At 42.0% G+C, this 26,400-nt stretch overlaps 1 protein-coding gene across 2 annotated transcripts in view; it reads left to right on the top strand.

Annotated features, from left to right (window-relative positions):
• HDAC9 (histone deacetylase 9) overlaps window positions 1-26,400 on the top strand; it is a 657,492-nt gene that overhangs the window by 197,851 nt on the left and 433,241 nt on the right. For both annotated transcript variants that reach the window (XM_059728942.1, XM_059728941.1), the window contains exon 2: window positions 17,422-17,484. In XM_059728942.1, coding sequence (XP_059584925.1) covers window positions 17,422-17,484 — 63 coding nt within the window. The remainder of the gene's footprint in view (window positions 1-17,421; window positions 17,485-26,400) is intronic.

The raw sequence follows: 26,400 nt of genomic DNA, 5'->3' as shown, positions 1-26,400 counted from the left end.
TCTTCACCATTTTCAGTATTTTGTAAACTAATCATGTATCCCCTCAAGCATGACTTTTCTAAATTGAATAGGCCTATCCTCTTTAGTCTCTTCTAATATGGAAGCCCCTCCACTAATCGTCCTTGTTGCCCTTTTTTATGCCTTCCCTGTCATAAAAAAAGCAATTCATCATTGTCAAGCATTGTTAAAGTGTCCTTAGACCAAAAATAGAAAGAACACTAATCATCCATCCAAAGCTCAGGCTGCAAATGCAGAGCCAGGTGAACACTGCTGTGAGGCTACAGCTGAATGGAGGAAGAAAGGGCGTCCATTCATCTCATTAGTCCATCATATGATGCACATTTAAAGCCAGATGTTTAACCACAGGTTGTTTTTATGTTTAATACACACAAACTGTACAAGTATTTTTGTATTGCAAAGTGTGTTGTTGCCTGTATGGTTTTAGTTTAAATATGATTGTATTTTTTTGTTTTTGTATCTGCCTTTGCTGTTTTACAGCTGTTTTGTCTCAGCCTGGTTTGTGTGGCTGAACCCTCTCTGTATTCCAGGCTTTGGTGCAGATAGGCCTGGATCTCTGTTGCTTAGTCCAGGCCCAGTACAGGTAGGCCTGGTTCCTCTTTGAGTCCTTTTCTAGCTCTTCTGCCCTAGCAGAGCTGTGGATTGGGATTAGGAATTTGTGGGGGGGGGTATGTTGACTGAAGCCACAAGTCTCTACCTCAAAGCTACCATGTAGAAGTGGAGATTGGCAGCCTGCAGCTACCCACAGAGGAGCAAAGGGCCCCTTGCTTTGCAGAAGGACCTACACTCTCTAGCCACTCCCTGTGGTGCAATGAACCCAAGGAGCAGCTCATTGAAGTCTCTGGTGTGGGCCTCTGTCCAGCATGTTTTGCTGAGTGGGCAGGTATAGAGGTACAGGCCTCAGGACTAAACTTTTGGGTGAGCCCCTTCAGTCTCAGATTGCCAGGGAAAGGGGAAATCTTCCCAAAATAGGGTGCAGGCCAGGGAATTTATACACATACCTTTTTGTGGTGCAACACGCCGGAGATCCAGCACGTTGATTAACCGAGTCTGCTCTGCATGAAAGCTGACGTGCTCGGCACTGCGTTGCATACATTTGTATAAATGGCGAAACGTGCGTCAGTGCTGGGAAAATGGCAGTGGTACACTTTTGAACTAAAACACCTTCAATGTGTTTTAGTTCAAAAGTGTGCCACCAACATTTTCTCAGAGCTAATGCACATTTCACCGTTTATACAAATGCATGTGAAACAGCACCAGGCGCTTTCAAAAGCTCCCAGCGCTGCACTGCACACGTCTGAAAATGCCCATATAGACTATACCTTGTAGTAGATAGTGTTTCACATTGTATTTGTTGTGTTCCTTTGTTTCCCTTGCCTTTGTTTTCTGTAATAAATCTGTCCTTTGTGTTTATGCTGCTTGCAAGGAGGGGATTTTGTTTATACAGGACCCCCAACCAAATTCAGTGATCCCAGATTTCTGGGTAGGGGCTCAAGCCACAGTAAAAACTTATTGGGTATTGCAAAATTTGAACCCAGCCCTTGGTGCTGCCAGCCGGTGCCCGGCAGAAGGGTTACGTACTTTAAGTATGAAACATATTTTTGTTAACGTGTTAGACATGTATTATTACCCTTAGTTTGTTTCATTGCTTGCAAAGGTTTTTTATAGGAGAATTCCTAAGAGGCATTTTGTTCCACTTAGTGAATGGGAGCAGCTCTAACAGAAAGACAGGACCCAGAGAGTCAGGTGGACCGTCACTCTGAAAGTAGCCACTTACGTTCTGAAGGTTGATTAAGGACAACAGTTTTAAAAAAGGAAAGCATGTAAGGAAGGGCTGTTGGTAGTTTTATTTACTGTCTTAAGTATCATCTGCATAGCCAAATACTACTGGGAGACTGAGCAAGGTTTTGTTTACAACTTTGTCTATATTTCTGAAATAATTTAGATTTATAAAAAGCATAGATGATTGTAGCAGATTCAGGTGTACCAATTTCTGGTAGTAAAAGGCAACTTACACACGACTATTGATGGCTGAAGAGTTCTATAGAACTGTCATCACTGCTAAGTGTCCCATAATCTTTAATGTATTTATCTTCACAATTTCCTCCTGAGGTGAAGAAGTTTTTATTGATAATTTATAGTGGGTGACCTGAGTGGTTATTTGATCAACATGACGCATACATTCTGTGGCAGATCAGAGAACTGACCCAAGAGTAAGTCCCAAGCTTACCCATATTACTGGAGCTGTCTTTTTTTTTGTTAGTATGTTTTTTGGTCTTTGGAAATTAACTGTTATGCACAATTTATTAATTGGTCATTAATTTTGCCCTAATGTTTAGGCTCCTCTGATATAGTTATATTAATATGGCAGTACACCACAATTGTGCTGCTATATGTGGCCTTTACTCATGTTCCTTAAAAAACTAGAAACGTAGGAAGTCAAAAATAACCATAATTTTCTGTTACATGAGTGAAACTCATGTTTTCCTCCTAGCACAGCAAAATTGAAACTGCTGCAGGCCCCACTTTCTGACAACCGACAACATATTATTGCTTCAGGTAAAGGAACTAACGTTACCTTGTTCATTATTGAAACAGCTCATCTGGAATAGTCAGAAATAGAGCACTGGTTCAGGATAACAATGAGCAAAATGAAATATACTCAGGTTAGGTTGTTCAGCTGTGTATGAAGACAAGTATGATAAACTTGTCAACATGAGAAGGACCAACTCTTTTAAATGCTGTGCTATCTGTGGGCAAAATTAAAACTGCAAATGTTAGAAATCTTTCATTAACACAAAGATTGGCTAGTCTGGTTTATATAATATTTGTATACTGAGCAAAAGGACACTTGGTAACCCTTGTGTTTCCTGTTTATTCTTTCATAGTTACTGAAAGCAACCAACCCTTTCCTCCCCATAAAATCAGTATAAAGCTTAGCAAACAAAGTGGACAGATTGTCTAGAATATCAGCCTCTCCGGTAATGTCAATGCAATCTGAAATGTTGACTGCAAATATGTGTATTGAAGTTGAGGAGGAAAGAGTGTATTTGATCAAAGTTGGGGAAAGTAGTTTAGTTTGAAATTATAAAAAGTAACAGCCAAGGAATGTTTACCTTTTCCGACAAAATTTGGTCCATGTCTATGTATGAAAATAAAATAATGTAGACTGATGCTCTCAAAATTGACCATGAAGCCGACAAGGTGATTGTTAGAAACGTTGACAAATTTTTTGATCCTGGTGTCCATCCTAGATCCATCCCTGTCTCAAATTTAAAATAAAGTTTAAAGCTTCTACTAGTCTTGCATAAACCAATAGTCAGATATTTGAAGGGAATATTTATTAGTTATTCTATGGACATTTTAGACCACCTAGATTTTTTTTTTAGAAAAAGCTTCATCCTCTTAGAGACAAATCCTTTTAGAACCTTTTCAGCACAACTTTCAATTGAACTGTGTAATAATGTGATGATATCAAAGACGACTTGAACATTTGGGGCTGTAATACCAATGCTTATCAGTTGATGCAGGTGCAGTAAGAATCAGTAGAGTGGTGAGTCCCAACAATTGATGGTAAAAGTTCTAAAATGCTTTTCCAGCAAGAAGCATTGTGCCACACATAAAAGGCAGAAGTAATGTTAAAACAGTAACTAGACAATGAATTGAATTTGCAGTTTTCACAAACTGTGTTACATAGTGGTATATACGTTCCAGGGAAATAAGAACATAATGGCCAGGTACAGTCATTACGCTTTTTCCAGTTTAGGTGGTTGGAAACCAGTGTATACCCATAACAGAGCAGAATTTTGGGGCACATAGACTGCTTTAAAAATGGCAGATCCCAGTCTAAGATAGACCTTGATTGATGTAGTATCAGATTTACTCAGTCTAGGCTAGACCAGTGAATTGAATGTCAGCACCTGGTCCACGTGTGAACGAAGGCAGGCCGCTGTCTACCAGCGTCCCAGAGAACATTGCGGGCCCCCCGCTAGCCCCCCTCCCCCTTGCAGAGAGCTACAGCTCAGCCCTGCTCCCTAGCTGGCCCTGCCCCAGCAAGAGAGGTGTTTTTGGGTTGCTGGGGAGAGGTGGTGCCAGCTGTGCACCCTGCATTCCTGGCCCAGATCAGCAGGGCAAATTGTGTCCCTCCCCTGCACCAGTTCAGTCTAAACCCCAGGACCATGCACTGGAGCAGCTCCAGGAAGGGCTCACAGGATTCCCGCCCCTTCCTCCTCCCCTCCCCCACCCAGCAGCCCACGCTGAGTTTGGGGCTGAAGCCATTTCCCATGCAACTGTAAGGGCATCGCTGCCCCTGCCTCCCCTAGGGACCAGAGCCCCACAGTTTTGTGCGCTCCTACATCAGTGATTCTGACCCACAGGGTAGTGCCTGTTTTACATGGGGGGGGGGGGGACTTTAATTCTAGCAACTCTGAAAGCCGCTCTAACTAAAGTGCCCACAGCGTCATTGTATCAGCATCCCCACACTTCACCCCCACAACCATTCTGCTTTAACTAAAGCTCATTGATACATGAAACATGGAAGCTGGCTGGAGTGCATTAGTTAGATAAATCATGTTTAATCAAGTGTAATTACAGCATATCAGAGCAGCTTCCCCACACATGTACAGGCACCCATAATTCACAAGATAAATACAGTTTTCTGTTAGAATTCCACAGTGTTAAAATTGTTCTACCATGTTGCTATCTTTCTGAGCTCTTTGCAACAGAAGAATTGCTCTCTAAAAAAAGTGAAAAGTAAGAGCTGGCTTCAGGAAAGGTGCTTTGAGTCTATTGAGGGCTGCCTCAAGTCTTAAAGAGTTGAGAACAACTGCCATAGATAGATAGTTGAATTCCCAGGTGGGGCCTCTAACAGCAAATGCCCAGCTGAACTGCTGGTCACTAGTTCTTTGCTGTGTTTGGAGGTATTTGAGGCAGTACCTGTCATGACCAGGGTTCCTGGTATTCCCTGATAAAAAAAAAAAAAAAAAATCACAAATTTTTTGCTAACATTTGCAGATTCTCTGATTTAAAAAGCCAAAATCCATTATTAAAGTGAAAGACCACTATATATATAGGTATCAGTTGAACACAATGTTTTCTTGATATGTTTACAATTTAAAGCAGTTTGGAAGCCTACCAGTGCTTCAATCACTATAATAAAATAAATTCTAAATGCCTATAAATTTTGGTATTTGATTTGGGGTTTTTTATCATGGAAAATCAGAGTTCCCTCTTCCCCCTTACCTCACAGTATGCAGGTTCAGGCCCCTTACTCCCAAGCCACAGCCCCCTAGCTCTGCTAGTGCCCCTCCTGCCCCACAGCCTTCCTGGCCCTGCTGGTGCCCTTCAATTCTGCCCGTCACTCCCTCCATAGTCCCCCCAGCTCTGCTGGTGCCCCTTACCCCCCTCCCCACAGCCCTTTGCCCCCCCCCCCAGCCCTGCTGGAGGGGTCCCCAAGCTGCCAGGGGTACGGGCCCAGGAACCCACTGCCCCCCACAGCAGCACCTAAACCCTGGCTGCTACCCACAGGAGGCAGCAGCTGTTGCAGCAGAGTGGAGCATGGAGCCAGGCTCCCCACCCCACTGCCTGCCTGCTGCGGGCTCAGATGGGCCCAGCTCCCTACCACTGCTTGCAGTCCTGGGAGAGCAGAGAGGGACTCAGCTCATGCCCCCCAGATCAGTGTGTGGGGTAGGGACAGGAGCAAGTGCAGGCTGCCTGCTGCAGGCTCGGGCTCCTTGCCCTGCTGCCATCCCCTGGGGTCGCTGCAGCCTAGCAGGTACAACCCGGAGCTGCAGGGCAGAGCTGGGCTGCGTGGGGAAGCTGCTTGCTGCTGTGAGCTCCAGGCTGCCCTGGTGAGGTATCCCTTCTCCGTGTGGCAGTAGCAGAGGTGGCAGCGTGGGGCTGTGCCTCTTGTTGCTGCTGTGCCAGCAGGGGATGCATTGCCAAGGCAGTGCAGAGCCCGTGGCAGCAAGCAGCAGTGCTGGGTTGCACCCGCTGGGCTGTGGTGGCCCCAAGGGGTGAGGGTGGGAGCAGCAGGATGGGGAGCCTGAGCCCACAGCAGGCAGGCCACGTCCTCCCCCACCCTGCATACAGCTCTGGGGGGCACAGGCCCCTCTGCCCCCTTGGCAGTGCGCACAGTGGCAGGGACCTGCCCCCCCCAGATGACCCGCCTGCGGCCCCGTCCCACTCCCTGCTGGGGCCCTGTGGCTGTGGCCCTGGGCCCCAATCCCCCACATACCCCCCCCAGCTAGGCAGCAGCCCCAGCCTTGCCCAACTCCCTCCCCATGGGGGCCTCAGTCTCCCCCCCCTACTCCCCCCCTCCAGATTTACCTGCTGGGGCTGTTCTCCAGACTGCCTGGCAGCCATGTACATATACATGCACATGGTGCCCCTTACTTGACCGTCCTCTTCCCTCTTCTCCCAGCTCCTTGCAGGCTGGAACTATGCCAGCCTGCAGAGAACTGTTTGCAAAACTGCAAAATCTGTGGGTTTCTCTGTTAAAATGAAAAATCCTTATTTTCCTTAGGCAAAGGGAAAAATCTGCATTTTTCTCCATTTTCCTGTGGCAAACAGAAAACCTGGATCCCTGGTCATGACTACTAAAAGTGAATGCAATGATTTAGTCCAACTTGGTAAATCCTTGGCAAAGCACTCAGTCTTGAATTAGATATACACAGAATCCAGGCCTTAATCCCATTTTAACTGTGTATAAATCTTAATCCCATTTTGGGATATCAATTGCTAAAAGTACATGATTTGAATTGTGTATAGGCCCTTTATTGCATGGGCATAGTCATGGGAGAACAGATTATAAAGCATTGATAATATTTGGTTGACTACAACCATAAAGAGTGTAAGACAATTAAATAGTTTAAGGTGCTTTTTATTAGAAATGGGCTAAATACAGTTAACATTTTACTTTTATTGTAATCAGGTTGCTTGTTAACTATAAAATTTGTGTTGTTTGCGTGAGCACTGCCGAAAAGGGGAAAAACATCATTTCCCAGTGGTAAGCAAATTAATCTTGTAAAGGTAAGGATGCTTTTTTTAGAAAAAAGTGTATTATCTGTTCGTGCTACTTATTGTTAAAAACAACTCGAGCAAGCGTGTACCCATTTCCTAGCACTGGTAATTTACTTGCATGGTTTTCTGTATTGTTGCTATTACAAACACATTTATTTTTGATCAGGGTGGGGACTGCTTTTGCTCACCCGTGGTCAGATTAAACATTAGTCATAGCTTAGCACATATTCATTTGTCTCCCAAGATACAGAGAAGTTCCTTACCTTTTGCAGATAAACTACACCTCATGTTCTCTTAATGATGCAGTGCTCGTTTCCTGATTTGCTATTAAAGCAGTGCCCACAGAAGTCCTAGCAGAACTTGGGGCAACAGTAAAGAGGATTTGGAAAAGTGTGAGAACATTCATGACTGTACTAGGAAAAATGGCCATATTTTTACAAGGAGAGAGCTTTCTATGTGATGTCTCAGCACATCCATGAATTAACTTTTTTTTTCTTCTTCAAACCACAAACTCAGATTCTGGAATTCAAATGAAACGAAATAAAAGTGAACTGAAACTAGTTAACTTTGCATATATCTGAAGCAAACCTGAAGTTTCCCTGCACCAGCTGCATACAGATGAGACTTGCACTGTCTATACCACAGAGTGTTTTAGGGCTTGGACAGATGTTCAGTTTCTCTAGGGAGAGTCCCTGCTTTCTTTGGAGAATCCATGAGTGTACAGAAGTTTTAACTTTTCTCCCACAGTAAAAATAACCACTTATAACTTGGGAGCAGCCTGAGTGAAGTGGCTTCTCAGAGAATCTCTCTCAGGAGACGGAACGTCTGTGCAGACAGTAGACAGAGCCCTTCTTCAATATCCTGGTGTGCTTTGCTGCTTCTCCTCTTTGCCCTCCCACAGGGCAAGGGACTATATGTCAGTCCTAGCCAAGCAGGGAGCAGAATGCATCCCTTAAATGCTTCAGACTGGAAAAGCCCTGTGCTAAAGCAGTTAGGGGGCATGTTCTGCTCTTAGATTGTTCCCTGCCTGAATCGCACTGCATTTAGGTGCCGAGAAGCATGCAAGCACACCCTCTGCCCAGCCTTAGTTGGACTTAAAGACAGCATGGGGGAGGGAAAGCTGGAGGACTCTTCTATGCACAGTACAGATTCTGCTCCCACCTATCTGATCCTGACAATCCCTGCTTACATTCACTTAAAAAAGCCTGCAAAACTCTCTGCTGAGCTGCCTGCTCTAGAGTCCTGACTCCCCCCAGCCCTCTTGTAAAAATACTCCTGTTTCCTTAGTGTAGACATGGTCTAAAAGCAACAATATAAGTGTACTGGTTCCAAGAAGCAGTAGAAGAATTAACAAGAGCTACGGACTTAGGAAGGAAAAAATATGCTAGATCTCAGCAAAAGATTTTTAGTGGTTGGAGCAATTGGAAATGGAATAGGCTACTGAGGGAGAAAGTTGAGGCAGTATCATAGTTGATGGTACTGATGTCTGGTAGTTCAAGAAGTTTTCTCTCAGCAGTCTGTTCAGTTACCCTCCCACATGCATTGGCCAACAATAAACCCTAGGATTTGATATGCTGAGGACAATTCCATGAGACTACATTAGTTATAGAGCAGGGCCTCAGCCCCAAATTCAGCTTTTTACTATTCCAAAGTTCAGGTCCATCTTCAAGGTTCTGCAACCCTGTTCTTAGTTAAAAGTTCTAGACATATTACCTGATTTCTGAATTTGCTTCTTGGAGGTAATCTGTTACTATTTAGTAATGCCACAAGTTTTGTCAACTTCCTCCTACCTAGTTTCACTGAGAATATTAAAACACAAATGTTTTTAAATGGGCTCTACTGTGCTTCCACTGATTTCAGAAGAGTCAGTGTTTCACCTGAATTAAGCATTTAATCAATTTCCTTAAATGTAACAGCACATTTAAAGTGAACTGGAAAAGGGCTACTTGTTTTTCTGATGTTATAAGTTTGTATGGGAGAAAAAATTCGAATAGCTCAGGAGTGTCAAACACATTTAGCCCTGCAGACTGGATGAGTGGTGTGGGGTTAGTTGGAGGGCCAGGTTAAGCCCTGCATGCCAAATCCTGCACAGAACAGCCCTGCATGCCAAATCCAGCACATGACCCAGAGCTGCCAGAGTGGGTACTGTGTGCAATATGTCTTGGACCAGCTGCTCCAGGACTGCACTGCACGTGGCACCCACTCCGGTGAGAATCTGCTCCATGCTGGATCCAGCACAGGTCCCAGAGACGCCAGACTGTGCTGTGTGCAATGTGGCTGCAGCATATGGCATGGTCCTGGACTGGCTGCCCAGGACTATGCTGTACATGGTGCCTGCTGTGACCACTCCAGGACAGACACTGTATGTGCATGTCTAACGTGGCCCAGAATGGGTGTGCACTGAATGTGGCATCTGCTCTCGCTGCTCCAGGACAAGCACTATGGGTCCATCTAATGCACCTTGAATGCTGTGGGTCTGCTCAAGACTTATGGGCAGCATCAGGGCTGGATGATAAGGCTCCATGGCCTAAATCTAGACCATGGGCCATAGCCTTGACACCCCCACTTCAGCTGCCTTAAATGGAAAGGTTGTCTGAATGAGCACCTCAAGATAAGCTCAGTATGTGTGATATAATTCATTCCATATTCTCCTGGAAGTCTGTTCTTTGTATTTCTTTAGCTATATGTATATGCAGGATTTTGTTAGTTTTCAGATGTTGAGTACAAAGGAAGGCACTCTAGGCTATAATTTGAAACTGCCAAAACGTGATGTATAACTCAGTTGGCACCTTCATTCTTCATAGGCTATGGTGTACGTGCCTACGAGTTCATTGATAGTCTCTGAGTCGGATGCATGAGGGACCATCCCATCCACAGATAGGGCACACTAGCAATGTTGTGAATCTGAACAGCAGATTCTTTGCTCCTCTGATGCTGGTCACCACAAAACTTGATCCAGTCCACCTGGCAGCACCTCGCTTCATCTGTAAACTGGCTCGACAAACCAGAATGGCATTCTGCATTCTTTTCCCAATTATCCAGAGATTCCCAAGGATGCTAAGTCGTCTTTGCAAGCATCCCAAAGTCTGCCTCTCTTTCTAGACCCTTCTTGAGCTTCAGAGTGCAGTACATTCTTCAGGATCCAGTGATGTGGCATTTGTTTGACATGACAAAGCCCCTGAGTCTTTTCTTACTAGTCAACATTTCCATGGATGACATACCAGCACAAATCTTTTGCAAGACACAGCCTGGAACAATAACAAAATGTCAACTAAAGTGAAAATCCATACTTGAGGCATGTGTTTTATCTCCTCTTTTATATAGCTCAGAAACATGGATGACCTATGCCAAACATACCAAATAACTAAGCAGCTTTCAGATGCCTGTGTAAAGTTCTTTGAATAAGATGATGATGCATAATATGGTGTATGTAAAAGTGTTTTTCTCTAGTAGCTTGAATCCTTATACAAGTATTTGGGAAGGAAGGAAGGAATGTAGTTATTTGAAACAAGAAATCTTGCCCTATAACTAGGTGGGTTTTTTCAGACTTATGAAAGTTTCTTGATTTGTGTTCACATTTATTTGGTTTTATTTGTGTTTTATGACCCTAATAGTTTCAGGTTAGGGGCTCTGAGTTTGGGGTTTGAAGTAGGAAAGTTTAAATTCACTGAATTCCTCAGGAGAAATTTTGTACTCGTGAAAGACGGTGGTAAAATTCTTATTAATTTCAGTTGCATTACATTGTCATTAGAAAAATTAAAAAGCCAGGACCCAGGGGTTCTCTTTCCTAGGGGAATGTCCACTTCCATAGACCAAAGAGTCACTTTCGTGTTACCTGCCATTCTGGTCCCAGAAATCTTGCATTCTTGACTGCCTGACAGCTTCAATAGGAGGGGTAGAGGATGACTCAGCCCTGCTGAACCCACAAGTTTGGTGGCTAGACCACTCTCCTGGGAAGCAGAGTGTGTATATTCATACTTCCTCTGCTAAGGAGGTTTTAGAAGCTAGGAATCCTACTCTCTGGGCAAGTGCTCTAACCATTATGCTATTAAGCTAATGCTATTAAGCTTCAAACAGTCTTTGGCAAAGTTTTCTTCTGCCCTAAGTGTTCAGGGATTTTATGGAGTGTGCTTCCCAGACTGAATTGGATCCCAACAGTGTGTTGGTAGGAGTGAAATATTTATTTTGGCTTGCTTTGAGCATGATCAATAGCTTAGGCCTAGTCCCTGGAGGTCTCTTAAGATAAAATGAAGGGAGATAAGGAATTGAAACTTCTTGGAGGTTTTGTGGCTGCTAAGCAGGGTGGAACAGAATTGTGTTTAGTTGCCTGAGATGCCTAAAAGCTTTTTAAGTGCCATTTTGCCATCTTGGAGGCAGGAGAGGATATGGGACTTACTTGAAGAATGGATTCTGGTCCACAGAAACTTCTTGAGAAATACAGTAAACAGAGAACCTGAACCAACTTTCCAATTTTTTTAATATCTAAAACTCCAAGGGGTTTCCTTGGTTTCACAATGTCTTTATTGACCGGTTCTAGGTTGAGGTTCTGATATCTGAATACTTAAGTGGACGTAAGAGGCATGTTTGCATGTTTAACACTACTTTACAATGTGCTTTATCTGCTTTAGAACAGTTTTGAGAGGAAAGAGATTAGAGAGCAGAAGAGGACAGCAGGGAAAAATGGCATGGACTAAGCTAAAATAGAGCTCGTACTAGGTCACTTTTTTGTCTTCTATAAATAGCAGTCTTCCATCCACTTTACTCTTACTCATAATAACAAAAGATAATAGAGAGGGGTTGCCAGCACTCTCTCATGACTCCTCTATCTCTTGTCCTGATGGTCTAGGACAAGATCTAGATCTAGAACTTGCCCAGAATCTGGTTCTCTACTTGCAGACCTACACTGTTCTTGCTCCCCCAAGGGATGTCTGCCTAAGCCATACTGGCTTCCTGACCCCTCTCTTCCTGCCTACACTACCTCCTGTGGGCTGTCTTGCTCCCATGTGCTGTCTTCTGACTGCTTGACCTGCTTTTTGCCCTAATTTCCAGATACACCAAGGTTCAGGTCTAATAAATTATTCAGGTAAGACAAAGTTTAGGAGAGCCCACATGGTGCTTTGTTGATTTTCAGAGGGTTGGCATCACCTTGCCAGCTAACCTATAGTGGTCCCCAGGTACAACCAATCTGTTATGGCTCCAGTTCATTGACCTGTGTTTTTCTTTTCTCCTTCAGCTAGTCTGACATATCGGCAGTAAGCACATGATTAACTTTAAGTTGTGCATTCTGCTAGGATGTCAACATGTGTTAAACATTGGGTGTTGACTGCAACCAAGGAGTGCCAGTGCTCCTGTTGGGGACTTACAGCAGGATGTTCCTGCCTGGAGGGTCTTGTTCCTCTGCTCACGTTCAGACTCATAGCCGTATTTGGGGTCAGGAAGGAATTTTACCTTGTGGTCAGATTGGTATGGACTGTGGGGGTTTTTCCCCTCTCTGTTGGGGGGGAGGGGGGGCATTGCCCTCTAACTGGTATTTCCAGCATATATTAACAACTTTTTATAGAGGTAGGATATTGACTGCTGTGGTTCCTGTTTTACCTGGGGTAGGTTAGGGTGTATTGTGTTGATTCCGGGTTGACATAGTCTTACAAAGAGTTTAGATCTGGATTTGTATAGGATGGTTTGGATAGGAATGATTCTGCCTTGGTAGGAGGTTGGACTAGATGACCTCTGGAGATCCCTTCAAGCCTTATTTCTCTGTGATTTCTTTCTGTGAAGTGCTGTCTTGAATTATGGACTTGCCTTTTAGAAAAACATTTGTCAACACTGTTGAGAACATATACAAGCAGGAAAATGCAGTGATAAACCAAAACAGCTGGTTCCAAAAATATACTTTAGGCAACATATGTAGGATATATGAGTCAATCTTTGTTGTAAAGAGAAGTCAGTAGAGACTGTTATGTTTTAGGCTGCTGAAAAATTTGCACAACAAAAGATTTTGTAACCTTTTATTTGACCAGTTTTCACAGTTCCATTGTATGACATAGACCTTTGACCCTGGACAGAGGTAATTCCCTGGGCTGTACAAGTGACTTTTTCTTACCATGTGAAATTCTGTTCAGGTTTGGCTGAGAGAATAAATGCTAAATACAGCATTTTTTCTTCTCTCACTCAAAAAAAAAGTCAGTGATTTCCTCCTCCCCCCCCCCCCCCCCACACACACACACAACTGAACATCCTGACCTGGCTCATGGCACTCTACAGAGAAGCAGTAGCAGTGTATGTTGCCCCAGGCAGTGGCATCTTCTAGCTGCCACCATGCATGCCTGTGTGATGTTGCAGAGATAGATGTTGGTTTTTCTGCACCTCCCCTCCCCACACCCCTCCCAGAGTCAGCACCCACAGCTATCACCCTAGTTGCCCAGCCCTAGTTATAGAAATTGGGTGGTGCAAATTTGTGATGAAGGTTCTGGAGTCCTACCATGCTGGTGATGTGTAATGAAGACTTGTTATAGTTGTACCTAAATTAGTTTGGTTTTCTTTTAAAAACAGTGGTAGTATTTTAAGTATTTTAAGGGACGTTTTGTGTAAGTGTAATATCCATGTAATATGATAATTTTAATAATGGAACGAACATTAAAGGAGAAGGAAATGCCAAAAATGAAGATTGTAATGTAAGCCGAAATGGGAACTATACTGAAAAAGAATCTGTATTTTGAATGGCCTAGATTAAAACCAAACAGTAATATATTGTTTATATTTAACAAGGAAAGAGGGAATAGAAAGTTCTACCTAATTACAGTATAGCTAAATTAATAATGAAATAGAAATCTTAACTCTCACTAATTTCCAGTCTTGATGTCTCAGTCCTAATGTTGTATTAATGCTTTTTTTAAATGTAATTACTTGTATTTATTATTTATTTGTATCCATTTGCAGGAAAAATCAGAGAAGCATTGTAATGAGATTTCTGTACTGCTAATGTGCTTTAGATTCTCCTCAGTGTAGCTGATTGCCTGTAGAGCCACCTCAGCATTGTTAAATCACTTCCAACAGTTTACTCCTAAGACTAGCATCATTAAAGCTCTCTTGACTTGGAAAGTGCACCGGAAGAAAAATGAATGAAAAAGTCATGTTCCTGTATAAAAAAAAAACTTAAAACATTTATAACTTTAAAAATACAAAACAGCTTTTCCTAAGATGTGAATTCTTTATCCTTTCCCTTTGGGGCTATAAAGGTATATATAAACGCTTGTGATCACATAGTTAGACTGCACTATAGATGCTGATTCAGCATAGCATTTTAAAAACTATTGAAACCAACAGGATTTAAGTATATGCTTAAGTGTTTTGATGAAAAGTGATGGATTTACACATCTACTTTAAAAAATTAAGCATATACTCGAGTGCTTTGTGGAATCAAGGCCGTAATGCGCACAACAGAGGAAAATTAGTTGTAGAAGTCTGACCTTTTGAGTTATTGACTTTATAGAGTAAATGCTATTTTAATATGGTGTTTGATGTGAAAATGTGAAATGTTCATGTTTTTGTGTATGCAATACAAAGATGACTTGGGTATGAGAAACTCCATAGATTACCTTCTATGCACATGCCAAAGGGAGGGGGCTATAGTTAAGTACCTTAATGCATGTTTCTACTGCAAATAAAGTCTGTTTTGTCTTTCAGTCACTGGGCACACATAACTCTTAAAAGTCAACCAGAATTGTGAGTGCTGAGCATTTTAGGAAAACAAGTCACTTTTAGGAACTGAAATCTGTATTTAAGTGCCTAACTTTAGGCCATTATATCCTGTTTTTAGATCAGCTCCATGATGATACCCTGTAATACCAGATTTGTTGATTTGATATACTGGATTACTAAACTGACATATGGCATTCTCTGGGTCATCCTTTTTGAAATACAAATATATGTCAAAAACTTTTCTCCATTAGAGAAATGTTGGTCCCACTGGCACACTCATCACACACCTGATGTGTGTACACGCGCACGCACACACACGCACGTACGTATGTACGTACGTATGTTCCATACATTTAGCACAGTCCACAAAATATTTGAATTAGATGTTCTTTCAGTGTATCAAAGAGCCATTGCTATCTCAACCATTTCAGCTTAAACTTCTCTCTTACTACTGTGGATGCAAGCTGAAATTTGTTCTTGCGGGCCTCATCTATAGTGCACCCTTGGCCTATATAAAGCTTTCAGAATGCACTTCTCAGGGGGCAGGGCCAGAAACTCTGGAGTAGTTGCCCTCAGAGCATTGCAACCAAAACATCAATTCTGCTGGTTCTTAAACAGAATCCGGGTAACTAACACCAACTCAGTGAATCTTCTTTGCTTAAACTGGTTCATCTGGTCTATCATTTTATTTACAAAGTGATTTTTACATGAAGTGTAGAGTATAGTTGAGTAGCCTTGCACCTTTAAGAAAGAAAGAAAGAAACCAGTGTTTGAAATGGCTTAGTGATTAGTTGAGTCTTAGAAGGACTGAGCATGTGCTGCTGCTGCCTTATTTGTCTGTGTTGGGTGACTAATTACTAACCTGCTGCCATTGCCTCCCCTTGCTCAGAGTTGGAGCACTGTTGGTGTACTTCAGCTTTTAGAGGTTTGTGGCTAGTCCATACTGTTCATATGGCCTGTTAAAGAGCTATCCTACTTTGAGCAGAACCAGCAGTGTACTATTCAGGGTTAACCAAAATAATTATTTGTAACGTTGGATATCTACTTTTGTATGTATAGATATAACGGTTAGGAAATATAATCTGCATCTTACTGCCTTTTTAAAATATGGTACTGAAAAATCATCTCAGCGTTTCATGCACACAATAATTTTAATATTGTTCATCTAGTCTAAAAGCTTCTGTTTTGAGTCTCTGTTTTCTTTAAATACTCAGAGCTGCAGAATAAATTGTTAGTGCTGAGGTTTGTAAGGTGAGGGGTCGTGACGGGGGGTGTGTGTCAAGAGAGGAGTGTTGTCCAAATCCTAACAAGTCAATAGAATAGTTCACGGCAGTGAACTAATATGCTGTACTGCTGAACTTATTTTAAAACTATATCGAGAAGTCTAAAAATGGACACAGTGCTTACAAATGAAAGTGCAAGATAGAACTTCCATTAGCATATCTCTCCCTCTACCCCCACCCCCCAAAAAACCCCACCCCAGTCTGATTGGTTTCAGAAACCACGTCTTCTGAGCCTGCTGTAGGTCCTGAAACTAAAAGGCAGCGGCAACAAGACTCTGGTGCTACAGCCAACTGCAGCGTAGCCAGAGAAACAGGCAACAAAAATAGAACACAGGATTGCTGTGCGTGGGTGAGGCAGAAACCACATTATGAGCAAAACCTTCCAGTATTATTTTAGAACCAATACAGAGCCCTCCTCATTTGCACTCCTTTCACAAAATACTCATCCCAGGCTAGGTGGGGGCAAGGGGGGTACCTGATAAAAAGATGGATAGAAATCAAACATCAAGAAATGTTTCTCTCTCTCGAATCGTGGTTGTGTTCCCTTTCTTATTTCTTTGCTCAAAGCGGCATGCGCGCAGACACAGACATGTGTCCGCAGAGAGGCTTGGCAGTGGGAAAGGGTTAATTACTTTTATGGATTGGTGGTAGAGAATTGCAGTTCGAAAGACAGGGACTGGACAGCTGTGTTTGCTGTGGTATTTTTAAATGCATTAATACAGGCTCCAATCACTCGGCCATGCTTGACCTATTTTTGGCTCAGGCCAGCCATTGTTCTATTTCTGTTGCCTGTGGGCCACACTGTTGTTGATTCATATGCAAATGAGTTATCACTCGCTTCAGCCAACTTTGCAGAGAGACAGAGCAAGAGAGGGAGAGAGAAAGAAGGGCATAGGGACAGAAACACTTGTCAAGACTGAGGGTAATTGAAACTAAACCCGTAGGACTGAAGTCCCTGGAAACTGTGCTTATTTGGTATTATTATAATTTTTCTTTTTTAGTGGCTTTATTTCCCCCTCGCAAAAAAGCCTGAAGCACAAATATATTTCTTCTTCCACCTGCTGCTGGCTTCCAGAACACAACTGTTCAAACTCAGAGGTTCATAGTCCACTGTGTACTTCCTATTCCTTTGCAGCAGACCAGGCTGTGTAAAAGTGGATTGTCATTTTTTGGTTCTTTTCTTTTTCCCCTTTTTAAAATAGATTTTTATACAAATGCTTACAAAATTGCTGATTTCCAAAGTGTATTCTCTCTCCCACTCTCTGTGGAGGAGGTAGGACCACAGAGGGTCGTTCCTGACGCCCCTATACGGTGCAGTGATGAATCTTTCTTGTAGCTGAAGTACAGACTGATTGGAATATGCTGCAGACAATTTACGAGAGTGAATCGTGTTTTTCCTCAGATGGGGTTTCTGGACGTGAACAGCTCTTGGCTCAGCAAAGAATGCACAGTATGATCAGCTCAGGTAAGAAGCAGTTCAGTAACTGAGACTTTTCTGTTTGGAGGGTGACATACATAGGAAATACAAACTGTCACAGTAAAGAATCTTGCCCTTAAATCATTATTTTAGTCCATGTTTTTTTAAATGTAAGTTCTTTCTAAATAGTGACTCACGCACCAAATTATTTTGGATGTTTGCCCCTGCTGCTGGCTTTTTTTTTTTTTTTTAACCCTTAAGCCTGCTGCTTCCAGAAGGAAGAAAACTAGCAAATAAAATACAGTAAGGGATTTTTTTTTTCTTGTGCTCTATGATTGCAAAATGGGGCTTATGGTGATTGCAGGCTTGTTCCAAATGAGACTTCATTAAACAAGACCTTGTTCAGTGAGCTACAGTTCAGAACCCATCAGAGGCTGTTTTGACCCTATGTAATTTCGTAAACAAGAATAGGTCTATTTGCAGGTTTCTTCCTCTCAAGTTTATATGTCAAGAGCTTTCTATAAAGCTTCTGTCCTGATTTCATAATGATGTCAATTTTGACTATTCTAAAGTAAATTCTGTGTCTGTCTTATGGTTGGTTCCTTTTCTTACGTCAGGAATATATGAGAAACTTGGTAATGCCAGTCAGATCTAATGGCTCACTGAAAATGTAAGTTGGATGCATTTTAAGGGAGATTTTTTAAAAGCTGCACTTACAGAATAAAGGATATCACTGCAGTTTGAAGTCTTCCTTCCATTTTCTAGTTTCTGTGATATCTGTGTTTGAGATCTGTGAATGATGCACTGAGACTGAATGAAGCTGGGAGAGCTTTAACAGTTTAAGTTAATAAAAGTCAAATTTTCATTTTCTCTGATTAGCATTGTGTAGTTCCAGCTCTGCTTTTATTGCATTTATCTTGGTTTTTGGGAGGACATAATGATATCTCATTTACCTATATTACAGCCTCTAAGTCCTAATTTTCTGCATTAAATTTGGGTTTTCCTAGGTACTGCATGCAAAGATGCTATGAATTGCTCAAGTAGACTCCAATCCAAGTTAAATCCCCAAATTGTTCATAAAACTTGGCACTGACTTCCAAAGTTGATTATATCTCAATGAACCATTTTACTGATTGACTATATACTTGTTCTCATGCTCTTTTACTTGGTCCACCAGTTGATCCTTTAATGATTAAAAAAAAAAAAAGATGCTTGAGATGTGACACCTGCTCCCTGTCATGTTTGTACAAAGAGAAATCTGGAGTTGTATTTATATTTGTTTCTTAGGTAGAAACTGTAGAGCAGTTGATATGAAAGGTTGTCACATAGGAATGAATGCTTGTCTATTTGAGCAGGACCGATTTACATCATAACTATAAAATAGATTTTCGAATACAGTAAATCAAGGCTGCCTCATAATAATTATAGACTGGGAAAAGGGATGAAGACTGAAAACTTGCTGTAAGCAGTCTCAAATCATGAGGTTCCCTAATGGGTTACCCAATACCACTTATCAGCATTGCTTAACATTTTTCCATTTCTTTCATTAAGTTACTTCAGTTTGTTAGCTGACTTGCTTGCCTGTTCATTTTTCCTAATATGACTTAGTTTTGGGTTTCCTCTTTAAGAGTTTTACAACCCTGATTCCTGTTTTTTTCCCCCTTCTGGAAATAGGCTTTGAACTACTAATTCCAGTATCCTTGTTTAAAAGGAAATCTGGTGATAAACTCATTCATATAAATATAACAGGCTAAGCTCTGGATAATGACATGATCCTAAGATCGTGGGTGGATACTGAAGGTTCTCTGCAAGCTTTCTCACAGCTTTGACAAGCTACCAAGTGTTACTGGCTTCCTCATTTTTCGGTACAAATTAGCAGGTATATCAAGGTTTTGGAGCAGGCACACGTACTACCTAAAGGTGAGACTAAGGCAATTTTTTTCAAATTTCCTCTTAAAAATAAACTAGTAAGTCTAGAGGTAAACAGGCTGGTTTATTAGCCCATTGTGCCACCTTGAACCACGAACCAGAGCTGTTTGGATAATTTCTCATTTGGAAAACAAGAAAAACATGTAATTTTCTATAATAGAGCTCTGCTTTCCTTCCTTGGAGACAAAAAATATCCCATGACATTTGATTTGTATCTAACATTGTGTAAGACCCATGTGGTACAGACTTCATGTGAAGCTGTAGACAGTGTTTTAATAACTTTTTCCTTAATTAATAAACAAGACCATTTTCCAAGCAGTTTTTTTTATTACTTTAAAATAAAAACAATTCTTCGTTATTCATACTGTCCTTTTAGAATATTCAAATAAGCGACATCTCATTGACATTTTATTTAGTCTACAATTGAATTAATCTCATAGGAAACTAAAGGGTCTATGTCTGTTGAGCAAACTCTGTTCTTTGAACTTCAGGGCCTTGTGTGATCAGGTCCTGTAATGTCATATGTAGCATTTTCTGCATGTAGGCTGAAGTGTTGTAAATGTATGGAGAATGTCACAATGATAGACAATATGGTGGTTCTGTATTGGGAAGTTCCCCACTCCCAAGTCTGTGATACCAATTTAACACCCTATGTAAGGACTAATAGTGACAAGTGGAATAGTGTTGTTACCAGGTTGTGATTTAAAATGTAAACAAATCCTTTCATATCTGATGCTTGTAAAATGCATCTCTCTAAACAGAATCAGGTCTACTATGTAGAGAAGAAAAGGAACTGCCACTTGCAGGCTGTTAGGGTAGCTGAATGTCAGTTTTATGAATCAGTGTTCTTTGTGCATGTCAGAATAGCTAAATGTTCTGTTTTCTTATTTATGTATGTGTTGCATCTATTCCTGTTAATAAGCTACACATTTATCAAGAGAAGAATAGAGAACTAAAAATTTACACCATGCCTCCTTAATACTGCACAAACCATGGAATTAGCCTAACTTTAGCACTCACTCAATGGATTTATAAACTTGCAGATCTCCAAATATACTGTCCATGCATTCTTCTGTTCTAATTTTAAGTTGGATGGAGTCAGCTCCAAAGGAGATGGATTCATTTGATAGGTATCTGTCGAGCAAACTGTCTGAGGAATTTCTGAGAATACCAAGCGTACAAAATACTCCTGTCATGTGAAGCAGCTCTTCTGGTATTCCCTTAATTACTGCTTTGCCTGCCCTCTTCCATCTCAGTTTATAAATCACATTATGAATGAGATGATCTGGAGAAAGTACTGATCAAAAGTCTAATTACAAAAGGGACAATCCAGATAGGCACCGAATCAAGAAACTATATAATTACAAACACCTACACATTACTACAGACAAAATTACTATTGGCTGTGTTAAAGAAGACTTACAGTCACTTAGAGTAGTGAGTGCTGTGAAATACATAAGGATGTACTGTGTAAGTTCTTCAAACAAGACAATGCACATAAAAATAATTATGGTACCCAATAAATATTTATTTTTAGGGAAAATTAAGCAAATGTTTTATTTTAAAAAATACTTTTAGTTTTTGTTCAGCTACTCTCTGAAGTAACAGCTAGCTATTTCAGGGATCACGGCTTTTTTTTAGCAAATGAAAGCTGGTTCATAGTGCCTTGGCACTAAAAGGATCCCATTTAACTGATGAGGGTCCTCATTGTGTAGTATTTCTTTGGTTTTACCCAGAGAGTTGCTTACTGTGTATTTGTACAGTGCTCAGCACAACAGTCTTGAGTTCTGAGTTGTCTCTGGGCACAACCTTCAATAACCCTTTGTTAGTCAAAAAGCCTGAGGCTGAATCAATTCAATCTTCACAGGTTAGTCTAAGTTGCATAGATTGAACCCATAAGCAAATGAACAGACATTCACTTTTGATTTTGGAAATGCGTCCACATGTCTGCAGTGGCCCAGGTTTCCTGCTTTGCTGGAGCAGACAGGTTGGTCCAAGACTAGCCTGCCCACCCTGCAAGGCAGAAGAGGCATGGGGGGATGGGGCAGTTGTAGGGGAGGTGCAAAGCATCCTGGGATGCCGGGGGACTGTGAGTTAAGTAGAATCTGGAGGGGATCTAGGACAGAATTTCAATGAACTGATTAACCTAAATCAGTTAAGTCTGATAGTGCACCATCCAGGTTTATCTTAAACCAGTTTCTGCCATTTTGAAAGTAGCTTAGGTAGACTGAACTTCTGTTGTATTACAGATTTGAATCAGTTTCCGATCACATATACCAGTTTATGTGTAATTTCTATCCCTAACCTTGGAGTGAAAGCACATTGAATTAAACTGGTCCCTGGTGAAATGTAATAGAATGTACCAAATAATTCACATAGAATTACATTAACTGAATTAAATAAAATTTAATGAAACTGGAGGTGAAAGTGTCGTGTGGAGGTATCAGTTTGTCATGTATTTGGTAATTAGGATACCTTACTGTAAGATATTAAATAAATAAATGAAGTTTTGTTGTTTGGATGTACAAATTAGCATAAATCACATTTATTGCATCACTTCAGTGATCTGATGAATATATATTTGCACAGGTGACTGTCAGTGACCACTAATACAAATAGCGTCACTTGAATCTTTGAAATTCACTTTCCTTATACTTTCCTATCCAAGAAAAATTAATTGCACAACTCTTGCTTACTAGCCAAAAAGGAAAAAAAAAGATTTATAATGATGTTTGAAGCAAATTTATCTAAGTATACTTGAATCATAGAAAATTAGGGCTGGAAGGGACCTCCAGAGGTTATCTAGTCCAACCCTCAGTTCAAGCTAGGATCATTATGTGTTTTAAACCATCCTAGACAATTGTTTATTTCTATCAGTGAAACTCTGCAAATAGTCTTCTCAAACTACTACTAAGCAAAATGTCCAAAACATTAACCCCCTCCCCACCAACCCCCCACCAAAAAATAAACCAACAACACCCTAACTTGCCAGGGGTAAAGCAAGGGGGCAGGACAGGAAGTAGAATCGATGATTAAGAGTCATAGAAAAGTTGAATTATGGTGTTCTATAAACCTTTGCACAAGTGATCTCATGACACAATTAAACCACCTAAGAGGAAACATTTGATTTTTCCCTGAGCTTCTACTTTGTAACTTGAAAACCTGAAGAACTGAGCGTAGAGCATATTTAGAGAGAGAGAACGCTTTGCTATTGTACATGTGAAGCCAGCAAAATCTTGTAGATGGCCAGAAACTGATTATTTTGCTGGACTTGTGGACTGTATCTGGCCTGCAGAGCTGCTCGAACCAGCCTTCTGGTGTTACTGGTGAGTCTGGGATTTGAGGGTAGGTTAGTGGGGGTGGGGCCTGCCACAGAATCCATAGTCTGGTTGGACGTGGCCCTTGGCAGCAGTGGGGGGGACGTGGTAAGTGAAGGCTATGAAAACAGCCCTGGTTGCCCTGCAGCCACTTGGCTTGCAACTGCTTGCACTGCCTCCACTATGGCAAGCAGCTGTTTGGCCAGTGTTGCCTGTTCCACCACCTCCATTGCTGCTTGTGCCTCTGCTTCTGGGACCATTTGAGCTGTCACTTGTGTCACAGATCCAGCTGACAAGGAGCCCCACAGTTCAGATCCAGCACAGGGTGAGTTGGATTCCTCTGTACTAAAGGAATACATTTCTATCCCTCAGGTTTTCATGTAGAAATATGATCTTTGAAGTGTTACAGAGATTTAAGTGCTGACTTGCCTTACTGTTAATAGATGAACTAAAGCATGTTTGGGTTCATTGCACAGTTTCTATACAGGTACTCCTATTGTCTTTGATCCTTCTTTGAGTCTATAGGATCAAATGTTGACGCAGCAAAGAGTAGAGCAAAGATCGTCAGGAATGGGGAGAACACTTTCTAGGCTGGCCTCTTTCTGAGTAACGTTGCTTTTGGGCTTCACTTTCTCTGAAAGAGAGCTTTGAATGTACAGTGTTACAACTCTTGTTTTATCACATTGTGCAATATTTGGAGTTTTCTTAGAGCCCTGAATCCTGGGATTTCATGAGAATCTCAGCTTTTATTAAAAATAAAGCTAAGTTTTTAGTTCTGATTATTATGGAGATTAGCTTGAAAACATGAACTGTTAAAAGGACATGGAGCCGATAACAACTGGAAAGAATAAAAACTATGATATTGTTTTAAAAATGTTGAAGCCAACTGCATTTTTAGGGTTGGGAGTACTGCAGTTTGTCCTTGAGGGAATAAACATATAATATTATTTAGTACACACTAGCGTTCCGCAGGGGAAGAGGTAAACTCTTTTAACTTCTTAATCATTTATTTATTTGAGTCACGTTTGTATAGATCCTCATTCTACTGTGCCACCGTATATTGATTTTTACTGCACTTGCAGTGTGAACTGCAGACAGTGTGAACCAAATTATTCTGTCCTCATTTACACCTGTGTGTGAACCAGTTGATTTCAATTGGTGGTTGCACGAAGAGAATTGATCCCATTCAATATGCAGCTCACATGGCCAGAGCTCTTTAACAGAGTTCTGTTTCTGTATTAGCTGCTGTCTCCTTTTCATTGGCTTGGGGTTTTGTAGAGAAAACAAAAGCTAGGAGAAAGTAGAGTGATTTTACTATGTAAATGTTAATACATCTCAAACTGTATATGCGTATGTGTGTGTATGTGCAGGGTTTGTTGAGGAGAACACAAAGAAAACACTTTTAGATGCCTATGCTTTTTTAACAGGTAAACCAATATTTTTTTTCCCCTGGGTTTTTTTAAGCCCCAAATCGAGAACAAAACAACCCAAAGTGTTTTGGGAAAGGAGTTGACAGGGATTACTGTGAAGTACATGAAAATCTAAAGTGCCTTATTCTGTGGGTCTCTTAGCAGGCTGACTCCTCTGGGTCAGTTATTCTTAGCTTAGTTATTTTCATCTTATGGCATTACAGGTCTAAGATTAGCCTGTTAGGCGTTATCATGCCATCTGAGTTACCTCCTAATATAACTCTACACCGGAATGATTATTTATAGTCAGAGCATTCTGTCATTTTTGGGTTATTTCTGGTAGCTTAAATAAAGAAGAGCAGCATTCAAGAAAAACCACAAATTCCTTCCTGCTGGCAAAACAACACGATAACCGCCTGCTAAGGGGCAATGATATTGTTTAAAATGCATGCTTGTAGCAGATGCGACATCCCTTTTATCTCCACCACTTTGACTAAAAAGTGATGCCTTGGGCTAGTGCTCTTTTATGTTTGGGTGGAGGGAGGGGGGCCAAGTTGATGTACCCTGTCACATTGAACACAGGGCTCTGGCTGACGATGACATCCACGGACATCCAGGTTCTATTTTTAGGAGTTGGCACTATCAAGCTCTCTGTTCAGTGTGAACATGTCACAGACATGCAGCTCCTGTAGCATCGACCCTTCTAGTGAAACCTCATTAACCACAATAGACATGTCTTCTATTCAGTTACAATCCTTAAATGTATTGCAGTTTTTTATGCAAAGGCATAATTGCTTACTTCAGTTTCCTGACACATTTTTAGCAAATACTTCCCTTTTATCCCTTAAAGTATACACTTACTAGACGAGTTCATTGAATCCTGCATAACGAGCTATAGTTTATAAATGTAATGGTCCAAGTGCTTCTTTTGCTACGTTCTGTGCAGCCCACTGATGCCTTTGTGATTGCAGCGGTGTAAGCATAGTGAAATATTTGGCCTAACGTAGCTTTTGGAGGCAATTTAATAAAAATGAATGAGGCTAATGTGATGCACTTACAGGGCGTGTCCACACATGCAAGCACACGTGCTTTAACCAGCTCAAATAGAAGTGGTGCAGATTCGAGCTGGGGCTTTCTGCCTCAGTGCACGTGCCCAGACATGCACTTTGGTGTGGGACAAATTGTGCCAGTTGGGGCAACATAACCTTGCCTGGCTCCTCCTGCATCTGCAGCCAGGGGGAGCTAGAGCCCAGGGCCAACACCTGTGCTGTCCCCAGCAGTATAAAAAGCTGCCCTGTCCTGGCCCCATCAGTACAAAAAGCTGCCCTGGCAAGTAGCTCAGGGCTATTTGCTCTCAGGAGCTTCTGGGGCCCAGTCAATTGTTACCTGGGAACACTACCCCTTGTGCCAGCTGGACTGCTGAAGCAGCCCTGAGAGTTCCCTGCACCCTTTATCCACTGCAGCAGTCTGGCAGTGGGGGCTGCTGCCTGGCTGTGACCTGCTGCGTGCCTGCCAGAACTGGATGGGAACTGACCAGCCAGTAGACGCATCTGCTGCTCTGGGCCAGTGCCACGGGACTGTGGCTGCAGAGTTGGCCTTTGTGTGGCACTACTGCCTTTGTGTACCCCTGCCTGGCCATCTGGGCAGCTATCGCCCAGAAGATGTTCCCAGTGTGGTGGCCTGTTTTGAACTGTCAAAGCATGTCCTCCTGGCCCCAATTGGCCAGGAGGTCAGCCACAGCCAGCTGGGTCCAAGGTGCCACCTCTGAGCAGGTTTCTCTGCCTGGGTCCTGCCACTTGCCTTCCTAGCAGGAATTCTGGTGTTCCCTATCTAAAAACTGAAAAATCCCTGATTAAAAAAATCCCAAAGTAAAATACCTCAAAATCCATTTTCCTCCACAATTAAAACAAAAGACCACTATAAAGAGAGAGAGAGAGAGATACAGAGACAGTGATCAGTTGGGCAATGTTTTATTGATAGATCTACAGTGTTAAAGCAATTTGGAAGCCTACCAGTGTCTGTATCATCATAATAAAATGATTTCTAAATACCTGTATGTTTTGTTGCCCCCCACAGGGTTACAGCTCCCCGCCACGGGGCCACAGCTCCCCAACAGGGGTTACAGCCCCCTACAGGGGCACAAGACCCCCATAGGGGCTACCACTCCCCTGGCAGGGTCCACATGCCCCACCCCCACTTGCTCCTCCAGACTCCTGGGCCCCATCCCCCGCTGGCTTCTGCAGCCCCCTCTTTGCTACCCCACCTGGTCCCACCCCCTGGCCACTCCCCCAGACCCACTGATGGCTGCC

This window comes from Alligator mississippiensis, chromosome 5, assembly GCF_030867095.1.
Source record: "Alligator mississippiensis isolate rAllMis1 chromosome 5, rAllMis1, whole genome shotgun sequence".
NCBI classification, from domain to species: domain Eukaryota; kingdom Metazoa; phylum Chordata; order Crocodylia; family Alligatoridae; genus Alligator; species Alligator mississippiensis.
This window is presented reverse-complemented; position numbering and strand designations above follow the sequence as displayed.